The 24,666-nt window shown below is 38.2% G+C and overlaps 1 protein-coding gene and 1 long non-coding RNA gene across 16 annotated transcripts in view; one reads left to right on the top strand and one right to left on the bottom strand.

Annotated features, from left to right (window-relative positions):
• The first annotated feature begins 216 nt into the window (after positions 1-216).
• The window catches only part of abi2a (abl-interactor 2a), a 53,037-nt gene continuing 28,587 nt past the window's right edge, over positions 217-24,666 (top strand). For 6 of the 12 annotated variants that reach the window (XM_055216531.2, XM_055216535.2, XM_055216530.2 and 3 more), the window contains exon 1: positions 217-419. In XM_055216531.2, coding sequence (XP_055072506.1) covers positions 303-419 — 117 coding nt within the window. In that variant the 5' untranslated portion in view covers positions 217-302. The remainder of the gene's footprint in view (positions 420-24,666) is intronic. The other 6 variants (XM_055216537.2, XM_055216532.2, XM_055216536.2 and 3 more) reach the window with 2 other exon arrangements.
• Positions 12,171-15,537, bottom strand: LOC129447136 (uncharacterized). 4 transcript variants are annotated; one of them, XR_012358294.1, is made up of 5 exons: positions 15,324-15,482; positions 14,706-14,834; positions 13,589-14,071; positions 12,865-13,478; positions 12,171-12,696 (listed from the first exon to the last, which is right to left on the bottom strand). It is a non-coding gene; the product is annotated as an uncharacterized lncRNA (long non-coding RNA). The 4 variants fall into 4 exon arrangements; XR_012358292.1 differs by lacking the exon at positions 12,171-12,696 and having other exon boundaries at positions 12,860-13,478; positions 15,324-15,537; XR_012358293.1 differs by lacking the exons at positions 12,171-12,696; positions 14,706-14,834; positions 15,324-15,482 and adding an exon at positions 14,339-14,417 and having other exon boundaries at positions 12,860-13,478.

The raw sequence follows: 24,666 nt of genomic DNA, 5'->3' as shown, positions 1-24,666 counted from the left end.
AGGCAATCTTTGTTATTAATAGTTTTGCCAGAAATATACTGGGGGTAGATTAGATGCCCGAAACCCACCAAATGTACTACACTGTACTACACTAAAAATACATACTGTAAACAGTTATCACACCTGTTCATCATATATCATATTTTATTATTTAGACATTGTAATTATTAAGTGAAACCGTCTCTATATTAGGATAAAAACTCTTTGCTAGCTTTTCTCGGATCTCAGCGCGGGAGGTGAATCCGCGGCACTTCCTGTTGCTCCTGACGCGCGAGGCGGCGGGTGCATGGAGACATGTAAAGATGGCGGAGCTGCAGATGCTGCTGGAGGAGGAAATTCCCGCGGGTCGCAGTGCTTTGCTGGACAGCTACATAAATCTCGAAAGAGTCGCTGAATACTGTGAAAGTAACTACGTCCAGGTAAACGTGCGGAGCTTTGTGGTTTTAGCGGTCTAAAGTGTGAGGTGTGGAAGTGTGTCTGTTGCTCATCTGTTGACGCTGAGTTAAAACTAACTAACGTTACATCCACACAAATACGGCTGATGTCTTATTGACATTTAAAAGTTTATTGTCCTCTTAAGCGAGATTGTAAAGCGAGGCGATGGTGACTTTTACAAGAGATGTATTGATGTGCACAGATTCGCAGTGATTTGCAGCACGCGAACCGTAATTACGCGATCATTTAACGCCCTCTGTAAGTTTATTTTCTTTTCGCGCGACTAAAACGTGCATACAATTCAATACAAGTCGTGTGATACACAGTTTAAATTTGGTAACGTTAGTTTTTAGCCTTATAGCTTTTAATTGACAGGTGACACTTGATTTTTGTGTTCCCTATGATCATATCTTTTCTAGTGATGTAGAAATTTGTTCTGTTACAAGTTTATTACAAGTTAACTTAAATGATACAGGTTGATGTTATGTCAATAGAAGTTAGGTTTTGCAAACAAATTTTGTCCAAAAATAAATTTAAAGCTATTGCCTAAAGCTCGGTGTTGTGTCCTGGACAGTTTTACCTCAGAATTTTGCGTTGTTTTGTGGTTTTGCAGCTGTGTTTAGATAATTATTTAATATTGTACTAAAATAGATTTTGTGCATTTGCCATGTTTTCCCGTTCAGCTATGTGACTGACATGCGCATTATGTCACTAGTAAAATAAACCCGTCACAGCGTCGGTCGTGTTTGTTTAAAAAAAGCCATTTTTATTCTGGTTGGATTAATACAAATTAAACGTAAACGTTGATGAATACCTTTTTTCTTTTAAAGAAAAGTAACTTGAGATATCAGGTAAAATATATTTTTGTGAAAGATGCTCAAGACTCAACAGGTTCTTTAGTCGATTTCCATGACGTCATATTTATTTATGTCGGATTTAAAGTCCCCATTGACTTTTAGTGTTAATGTAAGTACATATATAAGCTATTGTGATTAACTATGTGATTTACTATTTTTTCCCCATTGCACGTCTGACAAACTATAATTTGTACAGATTTTGTTTTGGGAAATATTTTATTATTTTGATATATTTTTAAATGCTGAATTATGCAACAGACATGCAACTTATTGCCTTCATGCAATTAATTAATTAACAAAATCGGTATCAGCCTTTCTTGTGGTATTACTGATATGGCGATGGTTTCAAATTCATCAAAAATCGTCCGATACATAGTGAGGGGATCACTATTTAGAAGACATAAGCTTCAAAACTTATTCCCTCACTTCCGCTTATAGACGGTTTCAGCAGCAGCAGCAACATAAACAAGCGGCTTTTGTGGACTAAACGCAACTTCCGGTAGACTTCCACATAAAATAAACAGAGTCGTTTTACAGTAGTTTATTACTGATAACCAGGGAAATAAATTACAAGTAAATTACATTCATTTATATTTCTTATCTAACGCTTATCAACTACTACTCTAAGCTAACATTGCTGTGTAAAATAAATGTATATAATGATAGCTACTAGGGATGTTAACAATTAATCAATCTTTGATTAATTGTCGATAAGAATTAAATCGATAAAACTTAACGGTTGTCGAAAAAGCAAGCACGTGTGTGCGGCGCTTGCACAAAGCACATACACAGCGTGTGAAAAAAAATTAAACAAGCGTGCAGAAGTTAAACCAGCCATGATCAAAAATGATGCTCGATGACAAACACACACCTGGGTTTTTAACCTCATTTCGAGATGAGGACGGCTGCTAACACAACGAAATGGCATCTGCAGTGGATCTGAGAGGGTCCGATGCCGAAAATGCAAATACTGACAGCAAAGACCCTCTTCAGGGAAGCCTGCAAGATTAGCACAGCAACGCTGCTTTACACAGGGAAGGAGACCAGAAGCGGTTTTTAATGAACAGATTCAAATGTAATCTTAAATTCTTGCAAGAAACTAAAATGTAAACTGTAACAGACTGTCATTACACTCTGAATGCCCGCATCATATATCATTGATTACCATTATTGACTGGCTGAGGCGCTATGCCCTAAACGGGTTTTCTAATAGAAGGTTGAAATCTTCATAATATAAGCATCTTTGCTGAAAGTACATGCAGCTGAGGTGACAACGGGAAAAGTGCCCTTTGTGTGCTTCTTGGATTTAATTGCAGCAAGTGGTGTATCAATGACTCGGAAAGCGAGGTGAACAACTAGAAAATAACACTTGATAGTAATGAAACTTTTATTTTGTCATGGACGCACAGACTTTCATCTGACTGTGCGGAGTGCCTGTTATGAGGCGGAGTGTACTGTGTCTATTAGTCATTATATTTCATTACGAGATTAAATTGATGATTTTTATCAAAACACCAACTACACTGACTCAATTAACAATCCCACTAGCATGTTATTTAGACAAAATAAAATCTTTTAATTCGCGTGAGGAAGCTGGGATTTTTACGCACACTTTTATCATTGGCTATATGCCACTGCTGTAAAAGCTTATTGCACTATTACTGTTAACGATTATTGAATTGATTGATCGTTAATTTAAAAGATCATCGAAAATGGGAAATTGCATAAATTGGCATCCCTAATAGCTACATGTCCTTGAATTCTTGTCTGAAGCAGTAACAACAAAAACAAGCGGCTTTCGTGGTTGTAACTTTTGGTAAACTCCGCTAAGAATAAATAACAACAAAGTACTTTAAATGTAGTTTATTTATAAAACAAGCAAAATAAACAACACACAGATTACCTAGGAGACCAAAACATTTGTTATTTTTAACGAGGTATTTGTTCAAGAGTTCAGTTTAGTAACTAATCAGACCATTAAAAAAAACTGAAACCAGAAGTAAAGTTTGGACCAGACTAAGGGTGTCACGATTTCGATTTTAAATCGAAATCGATCGAAATTAAGTCACATCACCGAACTTGTGCATGTTAATGTTAAACTATAATTATAATAATAATAATGGCATATAATTTTTGTGTTTCAAAAAAATATGTAAAAATTGAGAATCGAATCGTGACCTTGGAATTGAAAATGTAATTGAATCGAGGATTTGGAGAATCGTGACACCCCTAGACCAGACACGTATTGGTCTCGTACACACTGCAAACTTTCGGGAGTGACAACCACATTAAAATGCGGAAGTGAATCCCCTAAATGTTCGTTTCATATCTGTATGGAACAAGACTCACTCCTGAAAATGTGATGATTGACACAAAAATAACCATAGCAACGTTCTGCCGTCTCGCGTGCTTATCACTCAAAACAGCATTGTGTTTGCAATAAACCTCCGTCTTGGCGTTGTGTATTTTACGCTTTTGTGAGGCTGCTTCACAGCGCGGAGCGTGTCTTGCAGTAGAGGGCTGCATTGGGACGGGACTCCCGCGGGACCCAACGCAAATCTCGCGTGAGGGGGCGGGTGTACCTTTGCTGCGGGCGGGAGTGGGCGGTCAGAATTTTTTTGCGGGAGACCCGCGGGTCCCGGTGGAATTTTGCATGTAATAGAAATGGGGTCATTGCATGAAGTTGAAAAGAAAATTAAGCTAAACATTATGTGGGACATACCGTGGCAACTTCAGGAAGCACATGCCCAATGCTGTTATACACTATGTGCCTCGCATCTGAAAGAACTGGTGAGCACTAGTGACAAATCAGGTTGTTAACAGTTAAACTGTTTGTTTGTTTTAATTAATCATTTGGTGCGTGTTTATCATGCAGTATACATTTGAAAACTGAGGTTTTGTTTTAACGGTTAATGTTACAAAACACTGCTTAAAAAATATGTCATTTTAACTGCGTAAAACCCCACGCGGAGCGAAGGCTGAGTTCATATTCCATATAGAGCACCGCATATAATAAATGTTCTCCGTTTCGTTTTCCATGTCTGTCCCGTTTAGCTGTAATTACAAAATAAAATAAGCCATAACAAGAAGCTAACAAATCTCTCATGATGCGCACTGATGCGGCAGAGAAGCACGTCTAAATTAAACCTGAGCCGGTGGACAAAAACAGACAACCCGGTGTTAAAACTCTAAATACTTGAATTAGTCTGCGATCTGAATTGCCAAAACAATCAGATATACAAACAAATAAATTTTCATGTATATGTAATTTATATTTGATGTATATATATTAGGGATGCACCGAATCCAGATTTTTTAGGTTCGGCCGAATCCCGAATCCACCGTTTAAGATTCGTCCGAATCCGAAACCGAATACCGAATCCTACTCGCATCCTTATTCCAACACAGTAAAACACATTAATGAAGTAAAAAACGTCCACAGCAGTGTATTTTTCATTTTATTTAATTTTAATTGTACATTATGCCAGGATGACAAGTTGGAAAAACTATTTTGACAATTACCATAAGCCTATGCATAATGAAAGCGATGCGTTGCGACACGCTCGTTTTTCCAATAAGCAAGCAGCTCTGCGCTGAAAACTATATTTAACTTTGAGTGAGAAGCTCCGCTCGTCAATGTCAGTCTTCACACGGCCGTCCAATTACAGTGGAGGAGGGGCAGGACATTACCACAGCAACCAACCGGCTCACAGCTGAAGCATCACAGCTACCAAGCGCTCGGCTGAAAAACAGCTGTTATTTGGGGTCCTCAAGGCGTTTTCAGCGGTGTTTAAAAGTTTTGGTGTGTCCAGCTGACCGAATGAAAAAGCTCATCTCCACGTCAGCACCCGATGTGTGTAATCAACGGCTGCGTGACGTCGACCAGCGTAGCGCAAGCCTAGGGTTCGGTTCGGTGGAAAAAAAATCTAGGATTCGGCCGAACCCGAACCCCGCCAAAAAGCCCAGTATTCGGCCGAATCCGAAACCGAATCCTGGATTCGGTGCATCCCTAATATATATTTACATTAAAGACTGTAAAAGACAATACATGAAGTGAAAACATTAAATGAATAGTAGCATTGATTTACCCTGCGGTCAGTGCGGTGGCGCATTAAAAAACAAACTAACATTCCAATAGCATCTTTTCCATTAGAATTATTATTGCAGATCAAATATTTGACCATTCGTGCACATCCCTAATTTTAAACACAGTAGTGTTGAAAGTCTGTTATTCTGGATGTTAATCTGAACCAATGTTTTGTATGAGCATGCATTTGTGTACAGTTTTCACAAGCTCTGAGAAAATCCGCGGGAGCGGGCGGGAGTGGACACAAATATTGCGGGCGGGAGTGGAACATGCAGGTTGCGGGAGCGGGCGGGACTGGTCATAAATTCAGCGGGTGCGGGTTTAAAAAACAGTCCCGCGCAGGGCTTTATCTTGCAGTGCTGCCAGGTCCTCGTCTTTTTTTGTACGTAAATACCGTTTGGGCGCTTAACCGTTTATGGCTTTTGGCTCATGAAGCGATCAAGTTTGGGGTGTTAATAAAGTGTGAGGGGGCCGGTCCCAATATTTTGATCTTTGAGGTAAAGCATTTAGATTTATTTCGGTTTATTATTGGATTTTTCTTGTTCGCTTTTTTTTAGTGCAAGATCTGGCAACAATAGTCAGCAAATTGTGCCTCTGTCATTTTCTGAACCGCGCATACAGAAGACTTTCCTCTAAGCATTTATTTTTTCAGAAGAGAGACCTGTCCTGTTTATGATGAACATTTAAACACTTGATTAACTACTAGTTGTTCAGATCGGTTATGTACACACTGTGCAGAGTTTCAGTAAATGCGGTTGTCACTACCTGCATTTTGCGGGAGTTAATTCGGTTGTAGAATGCGGTTGTGAGTCCCGTAAATTACTGAACTGTGTGTGTACAGAACAGGATTAAGCATTAAAAGGTGAAGTGACAACCAAATTATATGCAGTGTGTACGGGACCATTGTGTCACCGCACGTGCGTCCGATGAAACAGTTTATGACATCATTGAGTACGTTTACATGCACAAAATAAGCGGATAACTATCAAAAATCTGCTCATTATAAAAAACTGTTTTCATGCGTTTACATGCAAATCAATAAACCGGCTATGCAGACAAATGCGTTTACATGGGACTTGGAGATTTGTTAGGTTTCTCGCAGGTAGTGACGTCATCCCTATAGTACATAAGTCAATCAAAAAGCAAACGGCATATCTGTCTTAAGCTGTATTGTTTTATCTCTTTTCGTGTCTCCAGAACCTGTAAATATAACATCAGTTTTTATTTTCGCAGTTTCTATGCCAACTGCTTTAGTAGAGCAAAGACTTTTTATGCGTTACTTTGCACTTACTTTCACGTCTGACGTTTATCTTTCACACACGGAGACATGCGCACATGGACAAAACCTAGGGCTGTGCAATTAATCGTTTTTCGATTTCAATTTCGATTTTTGCACATTTCGATTGCAAAAACAAGATAATCGAGGGAGATCGATTAGTGTGCCGCATTTCTGTTATTTCGCTTTGAGTCATTAATCCAGCGCGTCATCATAAGTAGCTGCGCCTCTCACACAAAGTAGAAATCCTCATGTATTTGTTCAGTTTTATGCTTTTCAAGCAAGCGGAGGCAAACTATCCCTCACGTTTAAAATATTATCAGCTGGATCGTGGCGCCGATGTCTGTCTCTCTCTCTCTCTCACGTGCAGAGAGCTGCGCGCTCAGGCATCTGTTTAAAGTCAGACCACTATAGGTAATAATCCTGTTTATGTTTGTAAAGATATGCATTTCAAGCGATCGTGTTTAAAACGTGAATCGCGTTCTGCTGGCACTTAAACACTACTGCTTTTTGACACGTGTAGCCCTCTGCAGCAACACTAAACAATGCATTGAATGTATGCAGGGCTTGACATTAACACCCGCCAAATGCGGGTAGATTTCGGCTGCGGCGGGTAAGACAATCTCTCTACCCACTTTGGCTGGTTGAATATACATTTTTGTAGTTTTCTTAAAAGTTATGCAAAATGATAACCAATGCGCAATTTGACACTGGGAAACTACAACTCCCATGAGCACTCTGCACCGAGCGCTAGAGGTCGACCGATATGCTTTTTCTCTGGCCGATGCCGATGCCGATTTTTTAGAAATCAGGGCAGCCGATGGCCGATATGTTTGGCCGATTTTCTATATGTACATAATAATCAAAATGTTCTCATCATTATTAGCAGATATTTTAAATGCAAAAATGTCACTATTTAAGTCAAAGTATATATGTACATAATAATCAAAATGTTCTCATCATTATTAGCAGATATTTTAAATGCAAAAATGTCACTATTTAAGTCAAAGTATTTAAAAATATATGACTGGTCTTTCTGAAGAGTTCTACAACCTCCTCTGCACCATGCATTTATCAGACACAGATATTACCTGACACTCTGCTGTCATCATCTTTGATCAGTTTTTTATCATGGCTTTTATTGCTTTGTAGGATAAAATCCTTATTTGGTAGACCTGATAAAATATTTATTCATCATAAAGTTAACATGGTAAATGTCTATGGTTTTTAGTTGAGACTGTTATTTAGGGCAAATCTTTCTAAACACATTTACATTCTCATTTCTGAGGCGCTATAAGTGACTGATTGTGCTGACAGTGACGTCTTGTGAGTTTAGTGTTGGGACAGATCTGTTGTTTCAACCGTTCATTCAAACGAATCCGTTCAAAGGAGTCAGTTCGCGAATCGGACGCGCTGTGTTCTAATCCAGGCTGAGCAGCGCAAAACTGTAAACAAAGTGTTACTGTAACAACACGAAAAACATTTCCTTTGTGGCTATGATTTGGTCTTCCGACCTTTCGCCATCGAGTCAGTTTTGTTGAGTAATTAAAGCAGGGAGACAGAAAGCGTGCACGCGCGGCTCTTCTCTCTCTGTCACGCAAACAAAACTCATCATCACTCATTAATCACATGAAATGAGCCTAATCTTTGCACGGACTATGCACCGCGAGACATAAGCCCGTCACGCTGTTGTACTGGCTGCTTAATTCGCGCGATCCGCCATCATTTACTAAAGCTGTATGTGAACAAGGCATGGCTGCACACACACGAGACGGGAGCTATCTGCCTGCAGCTAGAGGCAGCGTCACGAGTTCTACAACAGAGCTTAGGTGCCCGCAGATGCGCCTGCATATTAATCGGCCTAATTTTGCAGCAAAATCGGCCAAAGCCGATTGTTTAAAATATGCCAAAAATCGGCCAATTAATCGGCCGGCCGATAAATCGGTCGACCTCTACCGAGCGCAACACACTTTAAGACAGCGGAGCGTTGCGGACCAAAGCGCCACCTCCCAGAGAGCGCACCAGAGGTGATGGATTAGCGAATGCGCAAGAGGAGGCAGTCTGAGCGCATACACACTTCGGGAAAGACAAAACAATTGCATGGAAGTGATTGGAGAGATATATATTGCGTGCACATTCTCAGGGCAAGAGCAGAGAGAAATTCAGCGCATACCTGAATGCACACGAAATCAAAGGAAACCCGCCAGCTGAGAGGTTCGCGCATCATTTTAATGTAGGCTACTTTGGGCAACAACAATGCCCTCTCGACAGTTGTCATTAAAAGTCTTAAATCACTTTTAACAGAAAACATGATCAAGCATATAAATAGCTACAATCTGCATAAACAAGTTGAAAGTAAAATTCATGTACATTTCTTGACTGCTGTTGTTAATAAATATTTAAAGTGGTTGTCGAGGGGTTTTGTGTTTATCTTTTCAGTTAATCTTCTACACCCCTGCTCCACTTTTAATATATTCATTCTATGTAAATCTATTAATGCCTTACTGGACTGTTTTTATGCACCTAAATATATGATATGATCTATACTGATATACCTGGTATATACCAGCTAATAAATGTTGTCCTAATTTGGGTGGTCAGACTGCATTTGAAATTCATTCTGCATCTAATTTAGCTAAACCAAGTAAATTTGCTCGAATTAAAGTCATTTTAGGATGCCAAAGTCAAGTTTTAATCATATAAAATTTATTTTACCAGCAACAAAATTGTGGCCTGTGAAAATGCTGAGTGGCTAGTAACTTTGGAAAACAACTAGCCACTTTGGCTGGTGAGCAAAAAAGTTAATGTCAAGCCCATGTATAAATGCATGTTTTTACAGTCATTTAAGTAATCGTGTTAAATAATCTAGATTAAGATTTTTATCAAAACAATCGGGATTATGATTTTTCTCATAATCGAACAGCCCTAACAAAACCGTGAGAAAGCCGGTTAAGGTGTTTACATGCCACGCGAAATCGGAGTAATGAGCAAAAAACTACCTGTGCCGATCGGTTTTTGCTTATGCCGTTTATAGTCTTTCCCCGATTAAAGAAAACTGTTTTACGCATTTACATGATCCCACATGTTATCAGTTTATTAAGCAAAATCAGCGTAAGGCTGTGCATGTAAATGCACTCAGTCTGCACTTCAGCTTCTCATCAGCTTCCAGGCTGTGAACTAAACACTGTTGGGTGTTTCACCCTACTTTTCTATTTCATTGCAATTTACATCAATGCACAAAACAAAACAGCAGGTCTTTAAAATGTTACCGTGCAGGTTTTTTTTACTCACTTGGCTCTTGACATCTGTTAACAGTAGACCCTGATTACATGCAATCATAGTTTGTACTTGTTTAATTTTCTATGATTGACTAGTTTAATGTGCAGCAAAAGTTTTAAAATAGTTGCATATATGCTTGTGGTCCTATAAGAGAATTCCTCTAGCCACATCTATTTCTTGTTGAGAAGTCTTGTGCTCATTTTTGATATGGCTACTGCACATAATGTCAAAACCTTATTTGCTCCGTACCACTCCACTATGTTCATCATCTCCAGACTGCACAGCTGAACGTGTCCCTAAGCCTGTTTGCCATTTACATTCAATTGCCCCAAGCAATTCTGTCATTTTCAGTACTCATGCATGCTGCTATCCATAGCACTTTACAGCTATTTTTTTTTTAGAGGCTAGGCCCAGCTTTAAAACATTTAGACTGCTGGATTTTAGAGCAGAGGTGTAAATGAAACAAGGGTTTATGAGGAGTGTCTACTGAAATGTGCTAACATGAACAATAGAAATTGTAGTCAAAATCAGTTTCTAGTTATTGAAGTAGCAGCATTACAGTACATGTGCGAATGAATTACTCTTCAAAGTGCAAGATTTATGTGACCAGATCTGATATTTTAGCTTGGTATGACCTGGTAGAAAGAAAGATGACAACTGTGAATGTATGTCCTCTGTTGTTTTGGAAAGGACAGTACTTGCTAAGTTCAATATGTAAAAGGAAACATTTGACATGGCCTGTAGCGATGTAACAACCTGCTTCCCATAGAATGACCAAAAAAACACCACATCAAATCCAACCAGACGGTTCAGATTGATTTGCATTAACAAAAATAATTTCATGTTATTTTTTATTTGATTGGGCTTGCACAGTTATTTTTTGCACCAATAACTAAACAGATATGAGTCATTGACATTGACATTCTCCTCCCTATGTAAGCATGAATTTGGCGAAGAGAGGGTCTATATGGATTTAAAATGTTTAAGATGTGTGTATGTTCCAGGGTTTTCTATGTCAGTTCCAGATTGTTCCAGCTTGTTTCGATTATCTTCCACTATGGAGAGTTTCACTTGTAATTGAAACCATGTTTGGATGATGTGAGATGACGAGCTGGGGTGCTCTGAAACCTAATGAAATCTTGGAAAGTTGGATCACACTTCCAAAATGTTTGTTTTAAAGGCAGCCATGGAGACAATATGACACACATTTTTCTTTGCACTTTTGGTCTCAAGTTTCCAATATTTTGGAATAATTTTTCTTATTACCTTGAGGGGAAGGGTTAGCAAAATGGTCAAAGACATGTGTACATGGTTCAACAAATGCAAAATAGCACGAACAGAATTGTGTTCTGTGTGAATGACCATTAACTTTGACAAACTGTTTCAAAAACAGTTGCTGTGGCCACTTTTATGTCCTAAAATTATTTCTTATTTGTGGACTTTTTCAGGACTATTTATTTGTGGACTTTTTTTGGGTGGTTAAGAACAGATTTTTCTGTTGTGTGACAAACTTGGAACACATTTAATATATCTGACTTTACAGGGACTTTTAATATATTATTTTTGTATAGTTAGAACCCCAGTCATGTTTTTGAATGGTCGTGCATCATTTCCTCAGTTGCCGCTGAGACAGGAGAAATGCAGATTTCAGTGTTGCACTTCCTTCTTTCAATGATGTAAAAATCATCATTTTGCATCATTGAAACCAGGAAGTCCAATATTTTTGTTGAGGAGGTGAGACTATAAACACCAATTTTTTCTGTCAAATAGGCACCAAATTCGAAATGTATGTTATATTTTGACTACAAATATGACGCACTTTCAATAAAGATTAATGTTTCTACGGGTGAAATGCTCTTTTAAGCCATAGTCAATAACTGATAATCCTACTTCTTTTTACCAGAACTTACATACAAACAGCTAATATGATGGATGCTGTAATTAAAACGCCACACTCTTAAAAAAAATGGTTCTATATCGAACCAGAAATGGTTCTATCACCCGCTTCATATATGGAACCCCCAAATGGTTCAATATAGAACCACTTTAATGGGTTCATTAAAAAGAACCCCAAATGGTTCTTTGAATCAAAGTTAGATGGTTCTATTTAGAACCATTAAAGGTTCTTTATTATTATGAGTAATTTATTATTGATAAGAAATTATAACCGATCTAGAAAATTATAAAAGTTTACTATTTATTAATTGTATTATACAGAAATATAAATCTATAAAAATTACTTAAAATCACATCTCTTTATTCTGTATTAGACAGCAAAACTTTAGTTTACATTTAAAATGTCTCATTACATTCAACCATTTAGTTATTTAATTATTTCCATTAAGCATTTTCACTTTTTAATAAACATACATACGTTTATATATAAATAATATATATAAATAAATTGCATCTCTGTATTAAACAGCTAAACTCTTAATTACACTATACATTAAAAATTTTGTTCAAGTTATTTCCCTTACGCATAGATACTGTACAGTATATGCAGTACTAATTTTTAGTAACTTTTACATGTGTCTGAAATGATGAAAAGAAATCACGGTAACACTTCACAATAAGGTTCATTAGTTAACATTAGTTAGCTACATTAGTTAACATGAACTAATAATGAACTGCACTTATACAGCCTTTATTAATCTTTGTTAATGTTAATTTCAACAATTACTTTATTAAAATCTTGTTAACATTAGTTAATGCACTCTGAACTAACATGAACAAGCAATTAAAGCTTAAATTTTTATTAACTAACATTAACAAAGATGAATAAATACTGTCACAAATGTATTGCTTATGGTTTGTTCAAGTTAGTTAATACATTAACTAATGTTAACTAATGAACTTTATTGTAAAGTGTTACCGAAATCACAATGCATTTAAAGACAATTCATGAACAATCTATTAAATAGAATGACAATTTACACAAGTTGATTGTACATTTGTTTTGTACAGGTATTAAAACTTAAGCATATATTTTATAAATTAAAGTCACTGTGTGCTTAATGGCAAAAGGGTATTGAACATTGAGGAGAAAAAAAAACGCAAACAGTTGTCACGGAGTGACTATGCGGGGCGGAACCAAAAGGAGAGTGAAGAGGTTCCGCCCGGACCGGTTTGTAGAGACACCGGCACTTCAGGGTTCCCCGGGAATCCCCGCACTTGCTGAAACAAGGCACAGCTGTGTAAGTGACGTGGCGAGCGATGGTTGGGCGAGCCACGCCATGGAGGAGGATATAAAGAGAGAAGGTAGAAGTTACTGGAAGGGTCGATTTTCGGGCGAGTCAACTTCCGCCTTGGGCAGCACAACGAAGACCAGCCTCCGAAGAGTCCGCAGGCTCTGCTGATCCGGCGACCGCTAGGTAGCGGGCGGAAAGAGTGCGGGGCTGGTCCGGGCGAAAGGACGGCGTGGTTGTGTATAGGAAGTTACTTGTCAGAGTGAAGTTTGATCGCGTTGGATATACGCTGCAGATGCCGGCTGGGTTGTTAGTCCTTCGGGTGCTGAAATACGTAGTTCTGCTACGGCTAGGAGCTGTGGAGAGAGAAGAAACACTGTTCAACAGTCAAGTAAGAACCTCTTGAAACGGAAATACACAAAGCTTTCTTGAAGTGTTGTGCTGTGTCCTTGTCGTCCGTACTCACCTTAGGAGGGTCTCGGACCTTTGTGGATGCCATCAGGGGCCGCCGCGACGGTGTGTGCCCAACCCACCCAGATACGCTCTGTAGTGGTGTTCCAGCTGGAGTCACGTGGAAACCCCTCCAACGTCCCTGGCCCCGTAATACTCCCCCTGAGGGCGAGAAGCGAGATTTTTAGATTCCCTTTCCCATTCCCCACTTTAGTTTTAAATAATTTAAATAAAGTTTCTATTTCTATATTTTACTTATCTCTGGTTTGTCTGGTCATTGGGGTGCTTTGGGACCTCCTCGAGGTGGAACTAGGAGGAGCGTGATCCGCGACAGGGGCGGTCCGCTTCTCCGACCTGTGACACAGTCATTCCACAGCCTGTGATGTCAATGTCTTCCACATATTAAGTTCACATTGTCCATTATAAAGTTGATACTTTCAGATTTGAGAAGATCAGGAGAGCCGTTGAACACTATGGTTGGTGTGGGACCTTTGGGTTCCTGTAAAACAAACATTTCACCTTTTAAGTGCTTTTTACCAATTAACAGAAGCCATCAAATAGACTTAAAATTATCCCATAATAACACAAATAAAGTATGACAACTAGGCAAGCGACACTCACGAACCAACAAGACTCATAATAATTGATGTGGAGCTGTATGCTATTTAAGGGTAAACAGAGTAATATTTTTATATTTGCATTGAATGTTACTTAGTTTAAATAAAGTGCCTCAAATGCTAACTAAATTACAGAAGACTATACCTACACTATTTACACAGTCAAGGAAGCTGGGATTTTCTTTAAATAATGCTTGCAATAACATAAGTGCTCCTTACAACACAGCTGTCTTATTGTGCTTGGCAATTTAATTTAAAATGACAAAGAAATAAAGCAGGACTGTAACGTAATTCATTAAAACCCGGAACAAAATGTATTTAACAGAGCTTTTATAACTGACGGTTGACGAAGCCCGTCAGTGCTTTAACGTTACCAGCAGTATTTTTTAACTGAGGTAAATATTATAAATGTAGCTAGTATCACTATTTAGCACAAGACCCACTCTAACAAAATAAATATTAACTAATTATACTAAATATTTCAGTAATATTGTTTCAAAAATGTAGAAAGTTTACCTCAGGGTACAAACAAGCAGAAATGCCGGTCCTGAGTCTGAACTCCCCAGTTTGAAAAAATAACTGTCACGCCTCGAGGCTCATCTTCGCGTATGGTGGTGGTCTCTGCCTCTCCACATCATCACCGCTCTGGTTTAATAAACAGAGGAATATAAACACACACACATACATAAATAACATGTTTAATATAAGAAAGCTTGACGGTGAAAGATTTTATAACCTAAAATTGCCAAATTTCCCTCAGACATCACACGTAACTGAATTAAACACTATTGGGCGGTTTTCTCGGACAGGACTTATCACTGACTAAAATACTGACATCTGTTAACATATGAGTGCTATTGTTTTGTCTCAAAATGCACGCCAGTATTGTATTTTATAAGGTTTGTTTGTAAAAATGTCCCAATTATAATTAAGACGAAGTCCTAAACCTTGTCCGGTATTATCTTAACTAAAATAGCTCCACTTTAACTCGGACACATAACATAACACACACTTTAAGTCGGTCACATACCATAACACACCTTTATATAACGTCTCTGTTTACAAAAACGTCGAGTATTTGCGTCTGTGCCAATTAATATAGTCTAAAATTAACATTTATTTACAAACACTTACCTGACGTGACCTTGAGGAAACGGCTGATGACTTGTGTCGTTGTAGGAAACAGTGAGTGATTCCAGCTGTTACATGCGGAATGATCTCAGATGAAATGACCTGTGATTCAGATCCTTCCGAGTTAAGTTAAGACATTTTAAATTAAAAACTCACGCACATACTGTACATACACACGCGCGCGCGAGCGGGTCGCGCGCACGCCCGCGCGCACACGGGTACACACACGGGTACACACACGGGTACACACACGGGCATATTTAGAAGTTTTATTTAAGATTATGATATTGGGACTATTTCTCCACCCGCTTCCTCAGCTCTGAAGTTCAAATTCGCATGCAGTCCGGTTATAACAAATGTAAAAGATATGAAACATCACTCAACAGCAATATCAATTAAGTGCAATCCTAAAATATGATTTAAAACATAACCCTTTCATTGTTAAGTATGAGAAATTAAAATGAATTAAATCGCATGTTTAAACGCCACAGAGATATCAGAGCCAGCAGTCTGATGGGCTTGCCGAGGAGAGGCTGCGCTGGGCGGGGTGTGAGCGCTTAAGTGTCTGTGATTTTCTGGAGCTCATATGGAGCTCATCTAGCTACGTCCGAAAGTGTCCGAGCACATTTTTAAATAGACGCTATCTTTATTAACCGACCGCATATTTAAACTTTAAGCACATACATTCACACCTGAACAACTCTTACAATTACATTTTGTGACCAAATAACAGTAATATTATGAGCATTTTGTTGTCAGGAAACATAGCTGTCATAAGTCCACATATTTACCTGATTTGTCTTAATTAGTTCACTCAACACTAGCCATTTTGAATTTTGACTGGATTTGAAAATAACCATTCATTTAATATTTTAAACACAGATCTTCTCAACTAGCTCAAACAAAAAAATTGGTTTAACTTATATATTTTTGCCCGTCCAACATTTCATTAGTTGGATTTTTTACAGTGTAGACTAAATATTAGTAGCCTATTTGTTGACTCTCTCTTTATTTGACCACAACCTATTGACACAAAAAGGTTTGTGAATGAGTTGTGTAGGTTTGTAAATGAGTTGTGTAGGTTGTGTAGGTCTGCAATTATTGTGTAATCTTTAGTTTACACTTCAGTCACAAAACGTGAATTATAGAACCATTTTAATAAAAATGGTTCCTTGCCTTCCAAGGGTTCTACATGGAACCCGTTTTTTGGTAAAAGGTTCTATTGGCCAAGTATAGAACCCCACGGTTCTATATAGAACCTCAAGGAACCTTTTTTTTTTAGAGTGCAGTCAATTTACTGACAGCCAAAAACACACAATAAAAAGACGTGTCAAAATAAAGTGCACCTAAAATGGATTTCCATTTCTGCTAATCCAAATCGCTCACTCGAGGGTTGACCATCTGTAATGAAACCAAGATTTCATCATCTCCCATCGCAGCATGTGATTTTGTGCCAGTTACCTCTCTGCTTTTCTGACAGAGATGGTGATTGAATTGCTGCTATTATTCACAAAAATGGTTTAGTATGTGATGAATCAAAGCACTGGCTGTACTTTGAGCTGACCTGTTTGATTGTTTTCACGGAAGAGCATTTGGAAAATTGATGTCGGCATGAGCCGTCTTGAAGAATTGCTCTCCTTTTAAGGGCTGAATGGCAATTGGTTTTGTTCATCATCTGGCACCAGTTGACATTACTGTAAGGGCAAACTCACAGACGTCTTACTGCCAAATAAATATTTGCTTTGTTGCTGTGGTTACTTTCTTTTGTTTAAAGTGAAATTTTCAGCCATTATCACAAATAATAAAGCCTTCAGTGTGTACTGTATATTTTTTCTTCATGTAACATCTTGGGCTCTATTGTTGTAATTTGATATTTGTGATTTGTAAGCCTGTCAACTGGTTTTCAATAAATAATAATCTTGATTACATCATCAATGCCAATGAGACATTTAAAGTGTCAATTGGAGGTGCTGTTTGGAATTTGGTTGTAATTCACCATCTGAGAGCTATTACAGCACAGAAGATAGAAGTGTCCAGACTTTTGTTATTTATTGAGCAGACATGGCTCTTCATTCTTCTCTGTAGACCGTTTCTCAGTTCCCCCATCAGTAAGGATGAAACCAGACGTTTCTTTGTAAATCGTCTCCCAACTTCATAGAGCAGCGTTGTCCTCTCCTCAGGCCAGTGAAACCAGACAAACAATTGGGTCAGATCATTAGACACAGAAGAACATCAGAAACCAGCAGATGAAACCGAAGCCACAGAAACACACTTGCAAAAAACTGATAGAAGTGGTAAAAGGAAAGAATGGTGGATGGGTGGGATCTTGTAGTGAAAATGGGCAATTATTTGTAGATTTTGTAAGAGGATCTGAATTCATTAAAGCTAGCAGTGTCTACGATTAGTTCAGCCAAAACTGAAAATGTGTTATTTACTAACCCCTTATTCAAACCCCACATACAAAACAATTGTTGTCTTTGTTCTTCAGAACCAGAACAGGGCTCGCAAAATTTCAAAATCCCTGGTAGCCCTTCGGGCAGGCACTTTTCAGTTTTTGCTATAGCCCAAAATGAATGCATTTAGGGATGTTCACATTGACCGTTTAACCGTTAACCGAAGGTAAGAATTTATGACCGATTAACATTATCAGTTAAAATAAAAAAATATTTGTTAATACATGGTGAATGTCGTCATGAGCCGACAGACATTTCGCCACTTTTTCTATCTTTAATTTGTGAATGTCCTGTAAATGACACAAATTATTGCTGCCCTGACGGTCTGATAAAGTAATCATTTGTATGAGAAATCATTTGTATGCGTGTTTGGAAGCTGAACGTGTCCGCGCAAGATGACTCAATCGGTACTCGCTAAATTTGCCGATCTCATGAACCGATCTTTCTGTTTACTTTGGTCATCATAGGGCTTCTGAATGCGGCTGCAATTAGAGACCATTTTTACATAATGCGAGCATTTTTATAACCCGTTGCTCATGTGCGACTTGGGGATTTGGATTTCCCTCTTTGCCTTTACAGAGATATGTGAACATATCACAGCACAGTTGTGATCCATGCTCGTCTCATGTGCTTAATACACAGCTTTGACCATAATAATGTTACAGCGTTATGTTTTGCAATAAACCTCTTTCTTGGTGTAGTGTGTTGTACGCATTTATGAGGCTGCTCCACAGAACGTTGTCTTGCGGTGTTGCCAGGTACTCGTCTCTTTTTTGTGCTTGCATACCGTTGTGTCACTTAACCGTTTATGGCATTTGGCTTATAAGGCGATCAAGTTTTTTGTGTTATTTGAAGTGAGAATCTGTCTGTCCCAATATTTTGATCTTTAAGGTAAAGCATTTGGATTTATTTTGGTTTATTGTTGGATTTTTCTTGTTCGGTGTATTTTTTGTGCAAGATCTGGTGACACTAGTCATCAAACACTCCTGTCATTTTCTGCACTGCCCATACAGAAGACTTCTAGAGAGACCTGTCATGTCCATAATGCATGTTTAAATACAAAATGGTGCTCATTAACAACCAGTTGCTCAGTTCAGTTATGTACACACTATGCAGCATTTCTTATGCAGATGTTACTACCTGCATTTAGCAAGAGTTAATTCGGATAATTACTAAAGTGTGTGTGTGTGTGTGTGTGTGTGTGTGTGTGTGTGTACAGAACAGGATTAAGCACTAAAAGGTGGAGTGACAACCGAATTTCAATGTAGTGTGTACGAGGCCTATATGGCTTTTGTGTACTTTTAAAACTTGACACGAGGGAGTCACAAATCCACTCCCATCATGAAAGCAAAACAAAGACAAAGCAAAAAAAACTAAACAGCAGTTTTTACAATTTTATTTTTGTGTAAACTTCCTTTACTGTAGTTTAGTTCCATCACATTAGGTTTTCACTGTATTTTTTTTACTTAATGCATTAATGTACTTGATGTATTTCAATGTTTTTATTAGAAACATTTATTTATTGATGGAATCTATCTTTAGACGGCTCCAGTTTAAGTTTGTGGTAAAGTCTTTGAGAGTTCCTGTAGAGATCATGGTGAGTTTTGTTAGTCAAAATGGTGCTGAGGTTTTGCTTTTATAAGGAGGGTGTTGTTTGTTTGAACATGTGAGCACAGGAGGGTGTTTCTGTACGTTCATCGGTTGACTCCTATTCAGATTAATTACATGTGTTTAATGATGGCTTCATTAAAACCTTGTTTCCTCAACAACAGATGGAGGAATCATATTGAGATGCTGCCAGAACCTCAAACTATTACTGACATGTACTGTCTGTTCATTTCTGTTCTCACTTTTCCTACTTCCAAGAGCACCTGACCTTGCCAAAGAACCTTTAATATTTACCTGCTGAAATCACACACATTTTACACCAGGGCTAGTCAAGTGGTGGCCCACGGGCCAAATGCGGGCCTCCAATCATCTTTGTCTGGCTCACTGGTCATCTTTGTCTGATTTAAAATCAGCATGGTTATTTTTACCTTTCCCCTGTATATGACAAATGACGGCTGAAAACCGGAAAGAAAGTCAGAAATGGGCTGCGTAGGATGCCATCCATAGCGTAGTTATCGGATCCAATTTGAGCTTTAGATGCATCAAAAATAAACTTGTGCGACTAAACCGTGTGACATGCTGATTAGAATGTATTTTGGTGTGTAGTCCAATCAAAACCCTGTGTGTGCAAGGTGAAAAATATGAATCCTTTTTGTTTAACACTTGAATCCTTTAAAAACGATTGATTACCGACATGTGAACGAACACTAGAACGTTTAAATCAAAAATCAAAGGAATATAAAACAAAATTTTTCTGCGGGCCAGATTATGTTATATTTTTGAAAGGTGACGCAGAGAGAGGGAGGGCGGGCCGCAAATGGCCCGCGGGCCGGGAGTTTGAGACCACTGCCCTAGGGCAAACAGCCGTATGTCCGGTTTTGAGGATCGCTCTGCATCTGATCTCTATCAAAAGTCCTTCACAAAAATTGAATTATTTCAGCTTTTTGCCTAAAATGTGGTGTTTTTGAAGAAAATATGAGTTTTCAGTAATTAAAAGGCAAAATTCTGGATACAAGAAGTGTGCATCTTTTTTGAAAATGCATGTTTTTTTTATTTATGACCTACAGGTATGTAAATGAAAATTTTATATATATAATGTAAATATATATATATATATATATATATATATATATATATATTTTTTTTAAATATGACCCTCGAAAAAGAGTAGCTGAAGACCCCTGCTTTACGCCTTTGGTTTGTAATATCATTGTTTTCCCCCAACGGCACCCCCTCAGAAGGCCAAGTAAGTTTACAATTAACTTCCTGAGATTGATGATGTAGACAAGACCGACATTATCATAATTCCTCCCGCTTCTGACTCACAGCCTGTAAGTTAACTCCTGTTAGCAACCAAATCTTTCAAACAGCCTTTCCGGCTGCATCAGGTATTCATGCCAATCACAACGTACAGATTAGGCCAATCAGGGGGACAGCCCTTTTCAAATCCCTCCTAAAATTTTTATCTGGAGCCCTCTTACATAAAGAATAAATAGGGGATTATTTGCTGTCATTAAAAGAAACGCATGAACGCCATGATTCCTTTAAGTGTTTTGTCAGTGTCCATCTACCACCCCAAAAAGCTGTAAACTGAGGGGAAACACTGCATATACACCAGCACATGTTTTATACATGTTGGTTCAACTGAAAAAAGTTACCTGGTTGCCTTGATATTTTGAGTTAATTCAACTTAAAAATATTATTTAATTTAATAAAAAGGTTGTGTAACAATGGTTGTCAACAAATATTTTTACACAGTGTATGACTGATGTACAGTACATACAGACAGCAGTTATAAAGACAGGAGCCAGAGTTTTTGTGTAACCTCATACTGGAGGTGGATTCTGATGTTTTTGAGCCTGTCCTGTGTTCATATGATAGAAGAAAGATGAAAGGGTGATGAGTATGCGTGTGAGTAAGAATGAAGACTCACTGTGTGGGCTGCCTTGATTCGCAGTTTAGTCTTCCCAATCTAATGGATCCTCAACTGCATGTTCACATAAAAGAGCACTACTTTTCAACTGTAGCTTGACAAACTGCTTGTCATTTTAAAGTAGATGTGTAAATTAATGTGTTAATGATATTGAGTAATAGTTATCACTTAAAACTATAAGTAATAGGTTTCTTAGGTTTCTTATTTTTACATTAGCTCTGGTTGCCTAAAATGTGCTGTTATGATGATGTTAAGGTGTTTTGAATGGTTGTGAGGACATTGCTATGTGGTTGCTGTGATGTTCTTGGTGGTTTTTACATGGATTCAGTCAAAGGAGCTCAAATCTCAGTCTTTATGGCTGCATACACACACAACAGCACTGGTCATTGACAGCCACATTTTACAGCTGAATTCACTTCTGAACAATTCACATTGTGAAACTTTATTAAGTCAGTGTTTTCTGTATACTGTAACAGTAAAGTGAACGAGTTAATATTTTTATATTGTGATGTCTTGTAGACAGAAAGCTTGGCTAGTATATGCCCTCCAGAAATTTGCACTGTAAGCAAATCTAAACATGTAAAGAGGTGCAAATCAATTAATTCACAGAAATGAATCATTGATTTTTCAGCAGTGGTTCTTTGTAGGGCTGAAACGAGTTACTCGATTAACTTGATTCAAAAAAATCCTTGAGGCAAAAATTCTGCCTCGAAGCCTCGTTAAATTCCTATGACACGCACTACACGCACCGAGATCTGATTCACACGGACCGTTGTTCAATGTTCAGGAAGCACACCATAGCGCGTGGTACATTTTGAATTTAGTTGGCGCGATGGCGGAGAGCGAATATGTCCTTAAACGGTAGAGAGAGAATGTCTAAAGTTTGGGATCATTACATTATCATTACATTCAGCATCTGAGCCGAAAACATCCACTGCCGTTTCACCAAGCGTCGATGAAACAAGGTAACGTAGCTTCCGCTGATTTTAATCCCATACTGTATTTGTAGCGATGTCGTTATGCGGTATGCTTAAACTTTTAGGTAGCCACGCAACAATAATTTCAGCTGCATGCATTCACTGTATACAGCGGGACGTGATGATGTGATTTTTCGAACGGATTCTTAACCTAAAATGCACCGCAATGCAAGTGATGCAAACCAAATGCAGCGTTCTATTGAAAATGAATGTATGTATTCCTGCCGTACCAAAATGCAATGAAGCAACTGAACGTCTGGGTGGGGTGTCACTCTTCCTCACGCACAGCACGCGTGCACACATAAACGCAGGTGCACGTGCGCGCACACACACAGGTTGTTACCATAGCAAATAGGCTCACCCCAGAAATGATATATTATTTGTTAGTAGCCTAATGGTAAATGCTGCAGGTGTAGAAATGTACATAAACCAGATATTTACTTTGATGTCAGGGCTAGATTACAGCATGAAACCTGTATTAATAAATTAAAGTGCTTAATTGTTGGCACTGGCACTTATAAACACTAAATGGGTGAAATAAATAGGCTTATTTATTGGAGCCAAATACCTTTGGTTTTTTTAGAAATAAAAGCCAAATGCTTGAACATTTTACAGCCATTCATTTTCGTTATGCATTATTTGTTTTGGTTGTTTAAAAACACACACAAAATTTTTATCCGATTACTCGATTAATCGACCGATTCAGTGCTAGATTAATCGATTACAAAAAGAATCGATAGCTGCAGCCCTAGTTCTTTGCATTGAATAAAGCTGAGCTACCTTCACTCTACTGAAAAAATGTAGTCAAGTAAGTTATGTTGCTACACTTAGTTTCTTATTCTCCAACAAGTATGTCGCTTTGGATAAGAGTTTGCTAAATGATTAAATGTAAATGTAAACAAACATACACCAACCAGTCTGACTGATATCATGTTTCAACACCAGTTTTTAATGTCGATCTGTGGAGTTGTGTGTAGAGCCCGACCGATTTATCGTTTTGCCGATTTTATCGGCCGATATGAGCATGTCGCAGATATATCTGTATCGGCGTATAAGCCGCAGATATGCGCCGATATGAACGTTTGTTACAGAACACATTAAATGCAATTGAAAGATGTAAGTACTTGTTTGTCCAGCAGAGTGCACCATACTGGTTGCTAATGGCGACCCAGATCACTCACTGTAGTGACACCAGCCAATCCCCCACCCCCTTCACTTCAGTCAGTCAGTCTCTCAGTTCAGGTCGCTGCAGTCACGCAGTGTCTTCTAAACAACATTTTTACACCTGGTATTAAGACGCGCTTTGGTTGATTGGATTATAAATGGACAAGAGAGACGCATTCCCGCTTACATTTGGTGTTTTTAATCCGTCTCTTTGTCGACTTGCGAGTTAAAACGCAAGCGGGAGAAATGACGCGAGACGGAGAAATTACACGTTTAAACTACGCGCAGCCGTGCACTTATATAACACTATATAAGATTACTGCTGCTTGTGTTGTTAGTTAACACGCTCATTTCAGAGCAATTGATTCAATAAGCTTGCGCAACTTTACACCCTTGCTAAATAAAAGAGGCGGAGCGAAGACGCATTAGTTTTATTAAAGTCTAAAGTTTGCACGGAACCCTGGGTTTGTGTTATAAAAACGTTGTGCACAAGCACAACATTTAACATAGCGTACATTAATATGTGCTCCGTCAAGCATTGTCTTCGTAACTGTGAGTGGCTAACTAATTTGTGAAGTACACAACTTACTGTAAAGCTAATATTAATCAATGACTTCATAAGTTTCTCTTTATAACGTTATTCTCGTCAAAACTACAAATGATGCAAGTTTTATGTATTTTGTTCTCTTTGTGTTTTAAAGTTATTTATAATAAGTCAAGTTTACTGTTTAGTGCACTGATATCCAACTAATTTTGGATAATAAAGTTTATTGTTAACTTATTACCTATAGTACATATCTTTGTCACATCAATATAAGTGTTGGATCACCACATTTGTGAGTGATCACCAAATTTGTGAGTGATCATTGCATTGCATTGTATTTATTCATAGTATATTATGTTAAAGTATATAGTGTATTCTATGTACAGTACTTTAGTATAATATACTGTAGTATATACGTAAGCAATAAGGTACGAGAGGCTGTGCTGTATCGTGAATAAGTAACGGCTGAAGGGCGTTGTTAGGCACGACGCGAAGCGGAGTGCCTGCAACCCCTTCAGCCGTTACTTATTCACGACACAGCACTTGCCTCGAGTACCCTACCGCTTTTATAAAACGGTTACACCACAATATTAAAGTAAAAAAAATATTAGTGCAACTTTCATGAAGTTAAATTAATAAAAGCATTCCTTCCGCTAGAAAAAATAGT

This window comes from Misgurnus anguillicaudatus, chromosome 17 (genome assembly GCF_027580225.2).
Source record: "Misgurnus anguillicaudatus chromosome 17, ASM2758022v2, whole genome shotgun sequence".
NCBI classification, from domain to species: Eukaryota; Metazoa; Chordata; class Actinopteri; order Cypriniformes; family Cobitidae; genus Misgurnus; species Misgurnus anguillicaudatus.
Note: the sequence above shows the minus strand (reverse complement) of the source record. Positions and strands in the feature narration are given on the sequence as shown.